This window comes from Anabrus simplex, chromosome 4 (genome assembly GCF_040414725.1).
Source record: "Anabrus simplex isolate iqAnaSimp1 chromosome 4, ASM4041472v1, whole genome shotgun sequence".
Lineage (NCBI taxonomy): Eukaryota > Metazoa > Arthropoda > Insecta > Orthoptera > Tettigoniidae > Anabrus > Anabrus simplex.
The window spans coordinates 139,864,736-139,884,394 of record NC_090268.1 but is presented as its reverse complement, the minus strand read 5'-3'; the positions used below and the strand labels follow the sequence as shown (position 1 = coordinate 139,884,394).

At 37.9% G+C, this 19,659-nt stretch overlaps 1 protein-coding gene across 4 annotated transcripts in view; it reads left to right on the top strand.

Annotated features, from left to right (window-relative positions):
- CycE (cyclin E) overlaps positions 1 to 19,659 on the top strand; it is a 104,268-nt gene that overhangs the window by 58,295 nt on the left and 26,314 nt on the right. For all 4 annotated transcript variants that reach the window (XM_067146314.2, XM_067146315.2, XM_067146316.2 and 1 more), the window contains exons 9-10: positions 5,502 to 5,781; positions 9,689 to 9,897. In XM_067146314.2, coding sequence (XP_067002415.2) covers positions 5,502 to 5,781; positions 9,689 to 9,897 — 489 coding nt within the window. The remainder of the gene's footprint in view (positions 1 to 5,501; positions 5,782 to 9,688; positions 9,898 to 19,659) is intronic.

Sequence of the window (19,659 nt, the reverse complement as noted above, 5' to 3'; positions counted from 1 at the left end):
ACGCCGAATATGGGCTTTAATTAGGCCTATGCCGTATTTTCTTGCGCCTGCACAATTATTATACATATCCGAGTGTTTAATAGCCATTAACTTAAAATTGGCATCATCACATCGACGAGAACCCGTTTAAATTTTTCCGGCAATACCTGTTCCACGTATTTTTACAATACGACGATCCATCACGAAAATATTCCTGCTGTCTATAAAACTTAATTTTACTAAGTGTCAGTTACAGCAGACGCGTTGTAACTCTGCTACTGATAGTCGTGGCCTTTCTAAGAATTCGAAGGCTCGCATGTTTTGATGCCATTATGCAGATTTGAGAAACGTTTTTGTAGAGGATAATAGAATGTCATTCTCTCTTCACTATTTTCCGAGATCCAGTGACGTTACACATAGGCACTGTACGACCGGTCAACTAATATCAACTAATATACGAAGATCAAAAATAACTAGAAGTCGCAGACGAATAGATTTGTAGTAGAAAGCCGCTAGCTCCTGGTGATCAGCGCGGCACATTCAAGGTCATGTTGATAGTGTTGTGACTTTGTGCATACAGAATGTGGTGTCGTGTCTTTGTGCCTATCAAAGTGTGAAACTGACCTCCAATATTCATAAACATTGTACATCTTTTTACGGCTGATGATGACCTGGACTAAGGTCGAAACCGGTCCCATTTAAATAGGAATGTGATTACTGCATTTCCTTCTTTTAAGTATTGAATAGGTTGAACCTCCTTTTCAATTATTTAATTTTTAACATCAATAATTTCAATACGGAACAATGAAGTTTTTATCTTTAAACAGAACTTAAACGTCGAGTTCCAAGGTACGAAGCGCCAATTACAGGATTCCAAAACTGCCAAAAGCAGTGAAAATGTTTATTGCAGATATTAGAATATATGAGCTACAGTAAACACGCAAAACACCATAAGTTACGACTTGTTACTTTACAAAGTGGTGGGGACGTACATAAGGGAACTCCAGATTTTTGAAAATAAATTTTCAAAAAAAAAAATTTGAAAATTCAGGCGCCAGATTTTTCGACCCCTGCCATTGCAAGTAATCAACTTCATGATCTGTATCGATGTGTAGCGTAATTGAACAAACCGTACGCCAGTCGCTGGGTATTATTAACCAAATCTGACATCCTTAGGCCCGGTTTCATCAACACATGTTAAATATATACTAACAAGTAGTTAGTTAATACGGAGTTAGAAATTTAACATCTTGTTAGGTTTCTTGCGTTTCATCAAACTTTTCTTGTGAAATGTTAACTAATCGACTGTTAACTCTCCCAATATTGCGAACTGGTGCGAATCAAGGAGGCAGTGGTACGAACATGCTGTTTTACAACGCGCTCCGATGCGCTTTTGTTTGAGCACAGCTGTAAAATATGGCGCGTGAAGTGAAACAGAATCGTAGTTCTAATTTTTCCTCCTTCGAAAAAGAGTTGTTAATTGAATTAGTTAGTAAATATATATATAAGTTATTGAGTGCAAGCGCGCAGATGGCTTGACGATAAAAGAAAAGGACGAGGCGCGGGAAAAGTCCGCGAGGGTTTCAATGGGGGTAAACAGATACTTTTTTTAGCGGGAATCCGCTGTCACTTAACAAAATCACTTCGTTAATTGTCCCACTTCAAACTGTGCTCCGATATGGGAGTTATTAAATACTGTATTGTCGTGTGCAGAACCAGACCACCTAGCAAGTATATCCTTGATTTGGAGGTTAGGCTCACTAATCACCTGAACATTAAAACATTAACAGAGAAATATCCCTTTCGATTACGATATATTTCGGCCCAGTTGCATCCAGGTGATTGGATTCTTACATGTGTTCAATCTATTGCACGTAGAACAAACACCAGGAAAACGGCTTATTTCATAGAAGTCGCGGATAATTTGCTGACGCTCTTGTACTGAAGGGAATGTTATACACCTCCTTCTCATTGATGCTATTGCTGCAGACACTGGACAAACAACTTTATTAACAGTGGCTTTAGAAATTCCAGCATTGTCTCCGGCCATTATGTGAAAATAACCAGTAGCAAAAACTCGTAATATTATCAGTGCCTGCAACATTGGAGAAAGAGGTAAGTTTCTCTTCGTAGGATATTCTAACCTCACTTGAATTTCGTCAACAACCTTAGCAACGACTGTTTTCGATAACCTGTATCTATGAAGAAATTTCGTATCCGTCAAATTTTCAAAGTCATTACGTCGCTGAACTCTTCTTCGATCAGGATTGTTTTGTAAAAGATCTAAATAGAGCAATTCCGCCTCGAAAGCGAGATTCACAGCAGCCATTTTGGAACAGGTTGCTAAATGCTAATGTTAGTCATTTAACATTGGAAATGGCTGATGTTAACTTTAATACGCAGTTTAACATTTGTTAATGTTAACATTTGTTGATGAAACGCAAATTTTCTTAAATCGTATGTTAAAATGATTTAACACCTTGTTAAGTACTAACATGTGTTGATGAAACCGGGCCTTAGAATGTCAACAAGAGAACTCACTTGTGTATGTAGTGAGAAAATGATACTGAAGATGATAGAGTGCATTCAATATAATCACTGGAGTGTATAAATATTGATAACAGGACAAAAATAATTCAAGTTTTATCGCTGCTAATAAATGCATCAGTGATAGGATTCTCGCTGTTTATTATAGGAATTTTTGAGGGATAGGAAAAAAACCCTGTTGTTACAATGGGGTTCTTCTTATATGCTGTTCTCACTAGCGGATTTCTACTGGATTTTGTGTGTATCCCTCACCTCCAATTAAACTTGTTGATGTGTCATGAAATCTTACGTGTTACCGGTGCTGCTTTATGATGTTTACTAGTGAACACTAAATGCTTAGTCATTTAGCTGGTTCCAGCCCTTTGAAATGTGGATGTATCACAGAATGCTCAAGATCCCACAGGTAGAGCATGTCACCTATGAGGAGGTACTTCATAGAACCCGGAAATCATATGATGCCTCAACCCTTGCAAAATGCAGGAGAGCAGCCTATTTCGGTCACATCTTTAGAAATGACTAATACAGCCTCATTCAACTGATCGTACAAGACAAGATAGAAGGGAAACATGGACATGGATGGAGCAGTTCGAGATGCAGAACCTCTGCCAGTGACTTAACAATTCTCTTACCGAAAACTTACTCCACGGTGGTTACCAAACCTTTGTGATGAGATGGCACCAGAGCATTGAACGGGGTCTACATTACTGTAAGTTCCCAGTTGGGAGCCATAATTTGATTACCATGGATTGAAAATATATGTTACATCAATAATATTATGTTGTCGTTTAACAGTTGCGGATAAGTCTTCTGATATAAAATTACACTTGCACTGTGAACCAGAAAGACATCATGATCGTCATTTCCAAACTCCATTTTCCTGGGTGTGGTGTACAAGCGCTCGCCATTTCTTCCTGTCTGAATATATCTTCTGTTCCAGGACATTTTCCCAGTTGAGCCCTCCCTCTGCACCTGATTTCACTGTGCCGGGCTGGGTGTCTCAGGCGGTTGATGCGCTGGCCTTCTGACCCTAACTTGGCAGGTTCGATCCTTGCTCAGTCCGATGGTATTTGAAGGTGCTCATATACACCAGCCTCATGTTGGTAGATTTACCGGCACGTAAAAGAACACGTGGGACAACATTCCAGCACCTTGGCATCTCCAAAAAACATAAAAGTAGTTAGTGGGATGTAAAGCCAATATTATTATTATTATTATTATTATTATTATTATTATTATTATTATTATTATTATTTCGTTGTATCCTGTGCTTCCTTGGTCTTCCCCTTGGTCTCTTTCCTTGGACAGTAAGGTCGAAATATTGCCTGGCAGGTATCTCGCTCTTGATTCTCATAATGTGTCCATACCATTGAAGTCTACGTGTCTTTATTATACCGGTAAGAGAGACCTCGATGCCAGCTACCTTCCTGTTTACTTCATTCCTGATTTTATCCTTTCAAGTAGTTTAATTCATAGTGCTAATGATTCTCATTTCTGTTGCCTGAATTCTGCTGTAGTGATTGTTTAGTAGAGTACATGCCTTTAAACCACGTGAGAATCGGTACGAAGTAGGTGTGATACAGGGTTGGTTCTGCTTTTTGTGATATTTTGCAGTCCCAAAGTAGATTTCTGACTTGATTGTAAAAGCTTTATGCTTTCTGTGTGCTGCTGAGTATTTCTGGAAAGACTTACGTGTTGAAATTTAAAACTTCATTAGAGGCAATAAATTTGTAACTGGACTGATGACACGCATAGACTTATATAAATATAAATAATATAAAATATCAAGCTATAATAATTTCTCATCCACGACTTCGTTCAAAAATCATAAGCAACCTCACTTTATCAAAACTTCACCTATAAAATTCACCAATTCATTTCAGTGAATCAATGAAAGATCTCAGTGTTACAGATAAACACCTTTCATGGTAACCGGAGATTATCAGCATTTCCAGAAAAGTATTCTACCTTGCATAGAAAAGTTTGTAACAGCCTGTTTTCTTGAATATTAAAAGGATGCGTAATTTGTACTATGACATTACCTCATTTAGACTACTGTGCACAATGACCTAATTGCTACTCTTCGTGACAAACTTAACACACTTTTGTTTGCTATGTATGTGGCAGATGTTGCTATGATCATGTTACACTTGCCTACGCTGATCTAATTTGGCTAGAACTCAAACTCATCGCATCACAGGATATACAAACTCGTTTGTTATTTCTTCAGCACAACAGTGGAATACATGTTTCTGTCAGTTTGTTAATTGACATTTGAATTCATTCAAATTACGCCTGCGATTTTGGTTGTTTTTATTGTTGTTGATAATAATAATAATAATAATAATATCATCATCATCATAGTATAAATTGTTTATGAAAACTATTTAGGGGTTGTCCAATGAGCTTTTAGTGGGCTGGCTAGTTTTCCTTTAATTTTCTGTTATGGAGCACAGTAATTGCCTCCTCCAATTCATTCAACAGAGAACCATCCTTTGTTATTACTAGCACTAATTTCCTGTGTTTGTGTGCTAGTATAATAGCTGAGTGATATCGCTGCTACCTTCTTACCAAGGTGGCCATGGTTTGAATTTGTCAATGCATGGGGATTTTTCAAAATCAATAGTCATGCTCCTGTGGTTTGGTTTTCACATAAGAATTGATGTCCCTGAATTGTTATATTAATATCAACAGAACTCACAAGTTCCTCCTTCATTTTCTTTTCATTAGTATTTTACTGGGAATATTATAGCAAGTACATTTGTCTTGTCTGTAGTTTCATGGCATTATGCCTATTGCAGAGCAACTGTGACAGATAAGCCTGATCTTTGATTTTATAGTTATTGCCTTTATCTTGTAAGTTTCTGGATCAATTACTTTTAATTATGTTAAGCAGTATTAGCATTGCTTATCATTTCCATACATGTTTATATTATTCTTTCTAAAGCTGCATGCTCATTTGTTGTTTTATATTTCAGACCTTGAACTGGAATCTTTCTCCTGTAACTGCCAACAACTGGCTGAATATGTACCTACAGTTTTTGACCAATATTCAACATCAAGAACATGGTGTTGAGACGATTGGGAGCCCAGATACGTTCTTATTCCCTCAATATTCTGGACTAACTTTCGTACAAACTGCACAGCTACTAGACCTCTGTATGCTTGATGAAGGCTGTCTTCGTTTCCAGTATGGTACCCTCGCCGCATCAGCAATTTATTATGTATTTAATCGGGAAACATCACTTTTTGTCTCAGGTAATTACAAAAACATTTAATTATCATTAATTTACTTCTTATGTCGGTAGTGGCAGTCATAATATATGTAAAAGCCATTGGCCAATAGCTCAGTTCGTAAATCGTATCGCACAATTTATTATCCTTGAAATGTTTGGATGTTTGGGATTAACAATCTCAAGAAAAGTAGTAGGGAGTTATCTTACTTATGATCATGGCAGCTTCCTTCCCATTCATTCATTCATTTGTTGATTCATGTTGTAAAGGCTGTGCCCTGTTGATACAACCTTCCGCCTCTATCTTCTGCTGGTCATTTCACCTTCGTTCAACTTTAACATTCTACACTGCTCTTGATGTTCAGATATTTTTCATAGGTCGACCTATCTCTCTTCTCAAACACTTTGCCTTCAAAAATGTTGTGCTTAATGATGTACCCAGTAAATTTAATTTTCACACTTTGCACTTTTCTTTTATAGTCCTTAAAGGGCCACACCAAGGAATTAAGTTAAATACAATATAAATATATTGTGGAGTGAGAAGGGATCTTTAGCAGTAAGCGAGGTAACTGAATAAAAAATCTTGTAAATTTACTAAACAAGGGAACTATAAAAGTCATCAATAAACAATAAATAAATTTTTAAAACACCTACTTAAGCGCTTGAATAGCATCCCCATTTCCTCAGGGTGCTAAATGGTAAAGAAACAAAGGAGAAGTTTCAACATCAAATAAGAATTAATAGGTTCAGTCATAGATAAATGAAAAGTGGTGAAGTGGCATTTAAGACATCAGAAAACATGGTCACTTAAATGACCAAAAAAATAAATAAAAAATCGAACAGGTAAATATTAATATTACAGAAATTAATAAAATACACAGTAGGACAATGAAAAGCCAAGGGGCTGCAGGCAGCAATTATATTTTAAATTTAACAATAAGTATTTGAGCCACATGGTCTATAACCAGACCGTAATATAGCATCTAATTTGGAATTCTTAATTCCTGTTAACAGAGACTAACCCTACACTGAATGTAAACCAGTAACTTAGTAATCAGTTTGAGAGTTGAAGGTCGGAAAGTTGTTTTCAGGGCTACATATTAGTTTACATAGTCTTGGTGAGTCAACTACATTTTGGATAGAGAAAAATAGAAATTCTTCCTAACTTTCCGTAGAGCGATGAAAAGAAATTTAATTTCCAGGCGGGAAGTGTTCCCAGAGACTCGCCAGAGAATTGCTGACCATCCTCCAACATCATCTCTTACATGGACTGCTGCAAGGAAGGCTGCAGCTTTTATCGTACTTCTCTGTAAGTTAACAGCCAGCATCTCAAAGGGCTGCCTAGAAGTGAGTAGGATGGGAAGAGGAATTATCAGTTTCAATGCAGTGTTTATTTGTTCAGAGTTTGCTGCTCACTTCATATTCATTTTACGGTTTGATCAGTTGAGTTGCGTATTGTGCGTTCCTTAGTACCCAAATAACTTACTGTATATCGAAGCTGTGAAATACGTAATAACGATACAATAGATGCACAATTTTACAGACACTTTGCTTACTTAAATCCACAGCTTTAGCAGTTTCTGACACTGGCGCCTTTTCTATTTTATTACACTGTATGTAATCATACGCAATACAGATTATTTGCAGCAACTGTTTATTTAGTGTTCCTATCAATGACTTTTGTGGCACACTTCTCCCATACTGTGCACTGAACTACCACCACGAGTACCAGGAATAACATTTGGTGTGCCGTTTACAAGAGTTACTATGACATTGACATCCTAAGGTCTCCACATGATTAAAACTGTTGACACAATGCTAGTAATGCCACCACCAAAGTTCTCAAACAAACTGGCACAATATGAAACAAGACAAGACAGTGTGTCCCTCCACTCAGAGTTGACAAACTGTTGTCCAGCATTCTGAAATTTTCATTAGATGCCGCAGGGCTCTTACTGGTGTAGCTTTAGGCAAAGAATATTTCTCCTTAGTCTGCTGAAACTGTCATTGATGCAGCACATGGCAAGGAACATCAAACCCACACTGCATGATAATCTATAGAGAAGTATAACAATACTTAGGTAAGGCGAGGACACCACCTCATCTAACAAGACAAGGGAGGGGGTCCGTCAATTAAAATTGGCTCTAGGGGTGGTGTGTTGCAAATTGTCCTTAGTATTTCCAAACACTGGAGTTGACCAGCGATCGTTTACTTCAGTCTTCATTTCTAACAAGATAACATCTGCTGTCAGCCATGTTATTTACATATTATTATTATTATTATTATTATTATTATTATTATTATTATTATTATTATTATTATTATTATTATTATTATTATTATGAAAATATATTCTGCTCTTTCATTTCAAATTCTTTTTACAGTACACCAGTCGCTGGGTATTATTAATCAACTCTGACATCCCCTTAGAGTGCAAACAAGAGAGCTTGCTAGTGCATGTAGTGAGAAAACAATACCGAAGATGATCGATATTCACTATAATCATTGGAGTGCATAAATATTGATAATGGGGAAAAAGATAATTTATGGTTTATCACTCGTAATAATGAATGCATCAGTGATAGGATTCTCACTGTTTAATACAGGAATTTTTGAGGGACAGGAAAAAACTTGTTACAATGGGGTTCTTGTTGTAGGCTGTACTTGCTGTAGCAGACTTCTATTGTATTTTGTGTGTATCCATCACCTCCAATTCGAAACTCAATGTTACACATAATAAACTTCATGCTTGAGTTGATCTTGAAGACAAACATGGCGATAACCTGACACGTAGTATAATCCATGAACCTCATCATATAGATCCGTATTGATACAGTTAAAACTAAGAAACAATGTTAGGTTTTGGTCCACTCAATCAGTACACATCACTTTACAAGTGAAAAACTATTTAATAAAGAAACATATTAAATATATTTTACATAATTCTCTATATTGTTTCTTAGTTTTAACCTGACATGTGTCAGTCAGTACCATATATTCGCAAGGTAGCATTCACACTCACTAATGAAACATGTATTCGCCTAATAACGTCACACTTTAAAAATCTTTATGTCCCTTAATGCTTCTTGATTTGTTTTCCATTCAGTCTTCTCATTTTTGTCATTTTACACCATATCTACTGCTTCAAGGCGCTTCTTCCGTTTATCTGATGTCCAGCTTTCACTCCCATAAAGCAGTGTGCTACTTATGAATTGATTTTGCTAAAGGTTAAGTTTTCCTAATCTCTGTGTGTTCATGTGCAAAGGAACACTATCCTCTACGCCAGCAGTTCCTAATCTTTTCAATCTTGTTACCCCTATGATCTATTAGGGAAACTGATTTTACTCGCACCCCGCCCTAAAATGTTATCGAAGTAAACACATGCATACAAATAGCCTTTATTAATCATAAAATTGCACAGTAATATACGTGATTACAATTTCAATGTACTTCCTTAATTAATTAAATAATTAATTAATGCCTTTTAATGTAAAGGTTGGAATTGTTTTGCAAAGTTGAGAAACCACTCGCACATCTATAAGTGGTAGCAAAGGGTATTATCATTCTTAGAGCTCTGTCAGATATATTAGGACATTAACCACCTAACAGGAAGAGGAGAAACTGACAAATGTGTAAACACAAAAGGGACAGTAGATCGAATAAATTGGCTCTTTCCTCATCAATCCCGTAAGTGTTTGAGTAGTGCTGACTGCTTGTCTGTTGCCTTGCTCACACTTACTGGACAAGATTCAGATATAGGACTGAACTGAGTTTCGTAGGAAGTTCTGGCATGAATAGCTGTATTACTTTTTTCGTTTCTCTTTGTTTTGCTTTCCCCTGTCCTCATTTGCTCTTCAAGAATGTAAAAAATTTGGTGAAATGCTGTAGTGAAATGTCAGCTATATTCTCTGAAGTATTTTTTTTCCCCCAGGTTTGCAGTGGAGTGACATCGCCGAGTGTGTTCAGTGGATGTCAGCGTTTGCCATAACTCTTAGAGAGGAGAGTTCAGATCTGACGACACTAAAGTATGACACATCTTGGGAAGATTCTACAAGCTGTGGATTGTTGAAAACCGTTCCTCGTATTGTTGTGGACGATTCTCACAACATTCAAACACATTCTGTAGATATGAAATTGTTGGTAAGTGGATATTTTCTTTATTCTGGGTAATCTCTTGACTTGTGGATATCTAGTGAGATAGCACGGCTGTTTGTTCTGAGTTCACGCTTCTCACGGCTTGCTGCTGCTAATGCATTATTTGTCAGTCCCACATGGATCTTGTATAATTAAGAAACTCACTCTTAAAGATCGTCTAACCCTTTCTACTGACATTATGCAAACACCAAATTACTATGTATAGCTACAAAATAGCTATGTTGGCAACGTCTACATTTTCTTTTTCAAACATGATGGCCATCTAAATGTTGACCAGGCTTTTGTATTTAGAATAGTATTGTGAAAGAAGAGGGTTGTGGGTTTTGACACTTCACTTGACAGCACTTTCAGTAGATAATGACTTGTCAGGAGTTGTATCATTCTTTCATTTTATTTATTGCGCAGCTTTCTGGCTGAATGGTCATTATGGTGGCCTTCGGTTCAGAGGATCTTTAGTTCAGTTTCCAGCCAGCTCAGGAATTTTCATATTAAACTTAGAGGACTCGTGCTGCTCCGCAGCATTGGTTATAAACAGCTCAAATAACTCGTCTTGATATGCCTGTCGTCATATTGTTTTGCCTGCCCTTTTAATGGTTTTATGACCATTTAATAAGAAGCATGTTATGGTATGCCACATTTTGTACTCAAAATTCATCCATCATGACGTCTGTTTGGTAGAAATCTATATATATAAAATAAGAGTTTTGTCTGTACATTGCTCAGAATTGGAAAAGAGTGGTATTTCTGTATCGGTCATGCCCATAGTAACAAGGAAATGCACTTTTTAGATTTCCGTAATTTCTGTCTGTATGTATGTATGTATGTATGTACACGCATCACGAGAAAACGGCTGAAGAGAATTTAATGAAAATCGGTATGTGAAGTCGGGGGATGGGCCACTACAATCTAGGCTATAAATAATTTTAGTGACACTGAGTGAAATGGTAGTTATGGGGAAGGCCTAAGATTTAATTCTCAAATATTTATATTATTAGTGGTCCTATCGATAAATACTACATAACTAAAGTTATAAAGAATGAAATTTCCGATCATTTCTGTCATACATTGTTCCGTACCGGCTTTGATAACACAAATATTCATGAATTTGTATTCTTGTTGCCAAGTCCATATCAACGCCGAGCCACGAGAAAATGGGTTAACAGAATTTAATGAAAGTTGGAATATATAGTCGCAGAATAAGAAAATACAGTCTAAGTTATAAACAATTTAATTCGCCCTGTATAAAATTGCAGCTTAGGGGAAGGCACCTAAAATTTAATTTTTAAATACCTATGTTAATGGTCCTATTGAAAAGTACTACATAACAAAAGTTATAGAGAATACAATTTCCAACCATTTATGTTTTATACAATTTTTCAATTTTACCGTACCGACTATAAGAATGGTATTTCAGAGGAAACTAAATGTGAAGGCCTACAATATTGAATTTGTCTCGTATGCTGCCGCTCAACTCCAATAGATGGGATTACTGCTCTGTACAGAGTATAACAGCCTGACTGAATATTGGTGAGAAATCGCTGGGGAGTTAGAAAACTTTCTTCTTTAGCATGTCATTCCTCTGGTTCATACATTTCCTGATACCGCACTGCTGGTACGTAACTCACTGGATCATTATAGTATTCCAGCTATTCGATCCCTACTCTGACATGCTATTTTGAATGAGCAGTGTGCGCTCTTAAGGCAGAGGCTCACTTAGTAGTAGTAGTAGTAGTAGTAGTAGTATGACCTGGTCTATAATTACGATTTAGGCATATTCCAAATTAAAGCACCACAATTCACTAAATAACTCGAAGTTCAACCTTGAAAAGAGCCATTTCGTAGAAAGAGCTCCTTCCTCTTCACTTTTTATTAAATTCTACATTCATTTTAATTAAAATTAGCAGCCTCCAAGTGAGATAGATTTTTCCGCCGCCAGTGTAATGAATTGAGATTTTCCGACTCCTAGGAAACAGATCAGTAAAAGGACATAGCTTTTGCCCTGGGACTCTCCACTATTCGACCCCCCCCCCCCCGAAAAACTAAGAGTGTTCACAGAACACGGCTGTCTGTGGCCTGGTCATTTCAGCTCTGGAATTTTGGACTGTTAAATCGGCAGCGTGGTACTCTTTGTTAAAAGTGAGAAAATGTGCAGTTTTTCATTTGATCGAGTATTTCATGTGAATTCATTGCTTTTACTCGCGCCATTCCTACTGACGTCATTGTAATGACCTATGTTCATTTCAGTTGGGAAAACCGCTAAGACAGTCTTTCTGAAGATGTAAAAAGGCAGCTGGAGAGTGAGTGTCTGCCATTATAATGCAATTCCCCAACCTGATTGTGACCGATGGTAGGCAAGCGAGCCTACCATTACAATGAAAATTCCCTAACGCAGTCTTCATATGAGAAAAGACATTGGGTGACTTCTCCGTTGCGTTTCTAGGGTAACGTTAAGAGCTATGCTGTTTAATACAGTCTTTCACACGTGTACTGTACTCTACCTAACTTAAAATTTTGTATACAATGTAGAATTCCGTAGCGAAGCACGGGTACATCAGCTAGTCTATCCATATATTCACTTTTTTATCCGATCTTTCTTGATGTAAAGCTTGGTATTGTGTCGTAGAAGGCAATGGTACTTTTAATCGCAGTTCTTCTGCATAGAACAATTGTCTTGTGAGCTCATAGGTTAGTCTCGAAGGAGCATTTTTTTTGCCAGGCAGAGAACCTTTTAACCCTAGAACTGCGGACCGTCTTCCAGGAAGATGGTGTGCTGTTTGGTCAAGTGCAGTAGTCTCCCTGAGAGACTGTCTTGGAATTCAAATACAGTAAAACCTCCCTATAATGGACACCTTCGGGACCGAAAAAAATGTCTGTTATGAAGGGATGTCCGCCCGCGAGAGGTTATGAAACCGGTACCATTAAACACAAGTTGGAATACAATAACCCATGTAATGTATGTGTTAACAATTCTCCAAATGTACCTTTAATTGTATACTGTATACAGTATTGTACAATATACTGCAAAAGAATCATTAGAACGTGCATCAACAAATCATACCAAAAAGATGGACACTGTAGAGTAGCTTCTAATGAAACAGTCTACAAGGAAATAGAACCAGTAATGAGCACAATCAGGAAGAAACGCATTTCATTTTTTGGACATTAATCAGGACACCAGAGAACAGGATCATCAGGAGAATAGTAGAAAAATTATGGAACAGTAAGTGCAACATTAAGTGTATTACAGAAATCAAGGAAGATATGGATGAACTACAAATTACAGTGGAAGACCTAAGAAACAAAACCAACAAAATCAAGAAACTCACAGACAAACAAACCAGACTGCAAATCAGAATCAATAAATAGACAATAGGAAGGGTGATTTCTGATGAAGAAAGAAGGATAAGATCAGAGAGAATGAAGTACTGGGCTGACAGGAAACTGAAAAATTCTTTGTATAAAGTTGGCTAGAGTAGTCCAATGAAGGCCATAAAATGTAAATAATAATAATAATAATAATAATAATACTGCACTGTACTCACATGAGAAAGTTGTAGATAGGCTGCTGCAGCTGCAATGCACTGTATTAAAAACACTTCTATTGAGCACACTGTACACCATTACCGTTCGCCATGTTAAAATTAAGAAGAACATAAGAGTTTTTGAAACTTCAAATCAGTATGTAGATGTAGCAATCTCTAGCACAGTACAGTAAAACATTAGCACTTGAAAAAATCCTTAATGTTCGTTTGTTTTGTCCATTTCGGTTTAGCAATGATGTTTTCACTATGTGCAATTAAATCCTGGGTCAAATTTACACCTTTTTCATCATTTTGTTTATAATAGAATTCTTTCAGTCGCTTAACAAAGCTGAGAGCCTCACTCTACGAGGTTATTGGCAGCACATTCATTACCGTATTTTCTTCAAAGTCGTCATTAGCATCACCTTCACTCCCGCTTTCATCAGAATCTTCCTTTTTTTGTCCTTCTTCCCTTGGATAGACTGAAGAATCGTTTTCGTGTCTCCACTGTCACACTGTGTTGGAATATCTGAATCAATTTTGATACAGGTGTTCACTTGTACACTGTAACCTGCTGCATTAATCAACTCTTGTGTTGTTTCCATGCTGTCAGGAAGGGTATCCGATTCTATTTCGGGATGTCCACCACTAGCGGGAAACCCAGCTTTCAGAAAGCAGTTACGAATTGTTGAGGCCATGACGTTTTTCCATGCATTGGTTATTCATGAAATTGCTTGGAGAACATTCAGCCCCTTTGTCAGTGTTTGAAGCGTTACTTCATTCTCGTTAAGTTCTGATACTATGTGCTTCATCACTAACTGTCTGTACATTACCTTGAAGTTCTGGATCACTCCTTCGTCAAGCGGCTGAGAAACTGATGTTACATTTGGTGGGAGAAAAACGATCTTCACATTTAACAAATTAATTGTATCTGGATGCGATGCTACATTATCGAGGAATAATAACACTTTTCGCTCCTGGCGTATCATTTTTCTGTCCAATTGTCCTAGCCACTCTGTCATTATTTCTCTAGTCATCCATGCTTTCCTATTCGCTTTCCATTGAATGCCAAACTTCATAACGTCCATATTTTTAAAACACCTTGGTTTTGCAGTTTTTCATATCACAAGGGTCTCCTCCCGCTCTCCACTCATACTTGCTCATAACAAGACCGTAAGACGTTCTTTCGCAACTTTTCCACCAATACAACGATTTCCTTTTGTCAGGTAAAGCACGGAAAAATAATCCAGTTTCATCGGCATTCAATATATTTTCTGGAGCATACCCGTCTATGATTGAAGGTATTTTTTCTTGCCAGTTGTCAACAATCTCCACATTAACACTGGATGATTCTCCGCAAATCACTCTGAAGTTGATACCATGTCGATTTCTGAATCTTTCTAGCCAGCCATTCGAGGCTTTGAAATCTCCAATACCTAATTCTGTCGCAAATTCTAACGCTTTTGTTTGTATCATTGGTCCTGACACAGGGACATTCTGAGTTCTTACTTTAGCGAACCACTCTAGCGTTGCATTGTCAATGAGAGCTCCGCTACCACTTTGAAACAGTTTTATGCGCTGTTCGTTGCCATTTAAATGCCATTCTTTCACTAGTTCCTCTTGCTTTTTCACAATTTCAGCTGCCTGTGTCTTTTCAATCTTAAACACTTCGGACAGTTTACACACACCACACTTCTATGATAGTCTATTATGCCTACCTTTTCTTTTAAAGTTAAAAACTTCCTCGGAGCCATGTTTACACCAACTTACTAACGTAAAATTGAACACATCAAAAGCCCACGAGTCAATGAAAAGTAACCTGACAGTCAAGGTACGAATTCCTGCGCTGTCGAGCATGTCAGATCACACAACTTCCGGAAGTGATAGCGTAGCTTCGTGTTGCCTTCCAAGAATGTGTACAGCCGGGATCAAAAGTTACGGTGTCTGTGATTCTCGGAAGTACCGTCTGTGCATAAAGTAAGCGAATACATACTGTACAGGACACAAATAGAGAATTTTTTGAAAAAGAAAGTGTCCGTTAGGAGAGGTTTAATTGGAGTTTCTCGTGGCTATGGTGTGTCCATGTCCGTAATAAAGGGTGTCCGTATAACAGGGGTAAATTACTCATACACAACATGGCATTTAATTACGGACCTAGAAAATCGTCCGCCGGTGAGAGGTGTCCGTTAAAACAGGTTTTACTGTATAGTACTACTGTTAGCCAACAGATGGTACTAATTTCAAGCCATGCTGGTTCCCAATGCTTTTTATCTTTCATAGCGAAAGCCTTTGGCAAACAAGTGACAGAATGCAGGCTATTATTTGGCTGCAGAAGTGGAAGTACTTTCATGTTGACATTGAGGTTGCATTGAACAAAATGGCAGCCAACTATGTTGACGATTCAGAAACTGAGTGCTTGATTTTTTATTATTCATGTGATAGTACGGATGATGACAGTGATTATTGTGTGGATTCATATGAAAATGAAGATGGTAAAAGCAGTGGCAGTGATACCGGTGAACAGGATGTCTTGCAAGTTATGGAAATCCCCCTCAAGGCAAGTGATAGTGATCATGTTCCTACAGACAGTGTAAACGTGCCTGATGTGAGCCGTAAAGGGGTAAGTGTGAACTGGACTGATATACAACCCGATGAAAGTGACTTTCCAGGTAATAGAATGTTACAAAGATTTTGATGATAATACAGGCAGAAAGAAACTGACATACGGAAAAGGCAGAAGGTGCATTTGTCATGTATGTGCAAAATCGAGAACTGTCATATTTTAAAAATAATTTTCTATTTTAGTAAATAACAGGGATAATTTAAAACTGGTTCTTGAAATAGTAACAAAAAACTGTGAACTTTTCATTTATGATGTCTCTGACACACATTTAACTTGGCAATATGGTTTTCTAGAGCAGAAAAGTCAATATTTTTTTTAAAAGTTTAAAAAAAATATTTTTTATCATTATTTCAAACTGATCACTCTGAAAGTTTTACCTCTATCAAAATAATATAGAACAGTCTTTCAGCTTTCTATTGATGTCTAATAAGTTATATTTTATGATTAAAGTCCGCTTACAGATACCAAATTCCTTTAGTGCGTGCTTTATGGGAATTTTCTGCAGCACTTGACAGGTAAACCCACAGCAGTTCTAGGGTTAAGATACATGGCCTTCACTTTCTTGTGTAGCTAGGTTATCCTTCGATGGGTGTTCCCAGATAATGTATAGAGTGATTGTCATGATGGGTCTGTTTGTATGTAGACTATTTTTCTGTTATCAGCATACAAGTTATTATAGGAACGCTCTGCCATCTGTTGAATATATTTGGAAGCAGGGAAGGATTTGAGAATCAAAGAATATCTAGCAGGGAATAGTATTCTTCTGTGATCAGAGGAAGTGTATACTCCCTGGCTTGACAGGAAAAAATCAAACATGGCTGCATGCAATAACATTACTAAGGATGAAAATCATATATATCCGAATATTAACGAAAGTGTTATGTCGCTTAGCAGCCTGCTAAGTATAGAATGTATTTCGGAATAGGGTAAGCCTTCGCCTGCAATTATTAGAGTGATCATTTAATGATTCAATTTTATGAATACTAGAAGTTGGCTGAACTTAAGAGACCTATCAAAGTCTCATGATTTACCAGCAGGTAATTCCAGAAAGAATAAAACTAAAATGAAGCAAATCAGTCCAGTAGAATGGATGGACAGACAGATTTGCCAAAGCTGTTTTTAGTAAACTCTTTTAGTATTCAGATTATGAATTCCTTGGCTCAGGGACTTGGTATCTGTGCTGTCCTCAAGATCCCTGCAACTCATAAACCACACATTACACTATCCTCTACCAGTATAACATGTACTTTCTTATAAACGGCACATACTGCCCATCTCGTCAGAGGGTCTGGCTTACAAGGGCTGCTCCAGGCTAGCACTAGCCACACAAAATTATTTTATTTTTTTACTCGATCACAGTAACAGCAGCAGAACTTCGAATTATGCCTTTCACTGTGAACAGAAATAAGAGTGCTGGGCTGAGTGGCTCAGCAGTTGAGGTGGGGCTGAGTGGCTCATTAGTTGAGGTGCTGGCCTTCTGACCCCAACTTGGCAGATTCGATCCTGGCTCAGTCCTGTGGTATTTGAAGGCACTCAAATAAATCAGCCTCCTGTCGGTAGATTTACTGGCACGTAAAAGAACTCATGCTGAACAAAATTCTGGCACCTCGTCGTCTCCGAAAACCATAAAAGTAGTTAGTGGGGCATAAAGCAAATAACATTAGAAACAGGAGTCGAACATGAATACATAATTACTTTGATCTGGAAAACAAAACTGAAGTGTGTGTTTTTCGGTTCACATTTCTGGAATTCTATGGCGTGTATGTTTGCGTATTTACAATAAAATAATGTTTCATGGACTGCAGGCCATGAAATCCTATATCTGATGACAAAACAGTAATTTGTGTCAGCAGTGTATCGTCGGCCACTACTTGTATCGGAGTGTATGTTTTTCACTTGCAGTTCATGTACAGTCCGTTGTGTGTAAATGACGTTGATGACTCATCAGGCCAATTCTTCCATAGAACATGCGATCACATTTGGCACACCTGAAAGAAGGGGGTGGATGTGGTTGAGTTTATCTGAGTTTTCTTCTAAGACGAGCCTCTGTTTGCAGTCTTTGACGCTCTGTTTCAAACTGCAATACAGCAGTGGATGTGATTGTGCGCCAGCGAGGGCGATCTTCAGCAAGTGTGTGCCAATTACTGTGGTCAGTGTTTGTGCTCTTCAAGGATTTTTTGAGTTTATCCTTGTAGCATTTCAGAGGTGCTCCTTGTGGCCTCCAGCCCGAACTGAGTTCACTGTATAGTATCTGTCGGGGTAGCCTATTGTCATCCATGCATTGGACATGACCAATCCATCTAAGCTGATGACCTATGATAGAAGCTTCTATACTGTTTATCTGTGCCCTTTCAAGTACAACAACCTTGGAGACATAATTCACCCATTTGATATTCATAATGATCCTAAGCTTCTGCTGGTGAAAATGTTCCAATTTCTTGATGTCACAGTGGTATAGAGTCCATGTTTCACATCCATACAATAAAGTGGAGACGACAGCTTGGTACACCATCAGTTTAGTGGATATATTTAGGTCTTCAATAGAAAAGGCTTTACGGTATTAAGCGTCCAAAAGCACAATGAGCAGCTCATATTCTATTTTGTACATCCATCTCCGAGGTTTGAGACGAGAGAATACTTCCAAGGTATGAAAAGAAGTCTACTTGTTTCAGAGATGTATCTGAGATGTAATGTTGAAGTCTGGCAAACTAGTTCCTGGAGCAGGTTGTGCTAAAACCTTAGCTTTCTAAATGTTGATAGGCCAAAATGCTCATAAGCAGCCTTAAAGCAATAGACTGACAATTGCAAGTCCTCTGGAAAATGAGCTGGACTAGCATTGTCATCTGCATATTGCAGTTCACTAACCCGGGTGAGATGGGTAAGTCTTTTAGAGCGGAGTCTTGACTGATTAAAAATCACTCCATCAAGTCTGTAACTAATTTCTACATGTGCATTGTTGCCAGATGTCTCATAAAGCATAGCTGTCAGGTACAAGGCAAACCGTGTAGGTGCAAGCACACAACCTTGCTTTAGTCCATTAGTAATAGGAAATTCTTCTGACACGTTTTGATAGCAAAACCTGACCAACCATATCATCATGAAGAGCCCGAACGAGTCCAACAAGATGTTCGGGGCAGCCCAACTGCGTTAACACCATCCACATAGCATCTCTAGGCACAGTATTGACGGCTTTTTCCAGGTCGTAAAACACCAAGAACAAGGGGGTCTATTGTTCTCTGCATTTTTCCTGCAACTGTCTTGCGCAGCAGATCATGTCAGTGGTGCTCCTGGATGTGCGAAACCCACACTGCGATTTGGGGAGTAACTTTTCAGATAGAGTTTGAAGCTGACTCAACAGGATTCTGGCGAATATCTTACCTACTATAGACAGCAGGGATATGCCACGGTAGTTACCATAAATGCTTCGATCGCCCTTTTTGAAGATGGTGACTATACTTCATAGAGTTCATGTTGGCAGGTACATATTTGGTTTCCCATATCCTTAGGATCAGAGAGAAGAGCCTCGTTTTGGGATGTAGGCCTCTTTTAAGAATGAGTTCTGGAGGAATATTGCCCGGTCCAGGAGCCTTTCTAGGTTGGAGG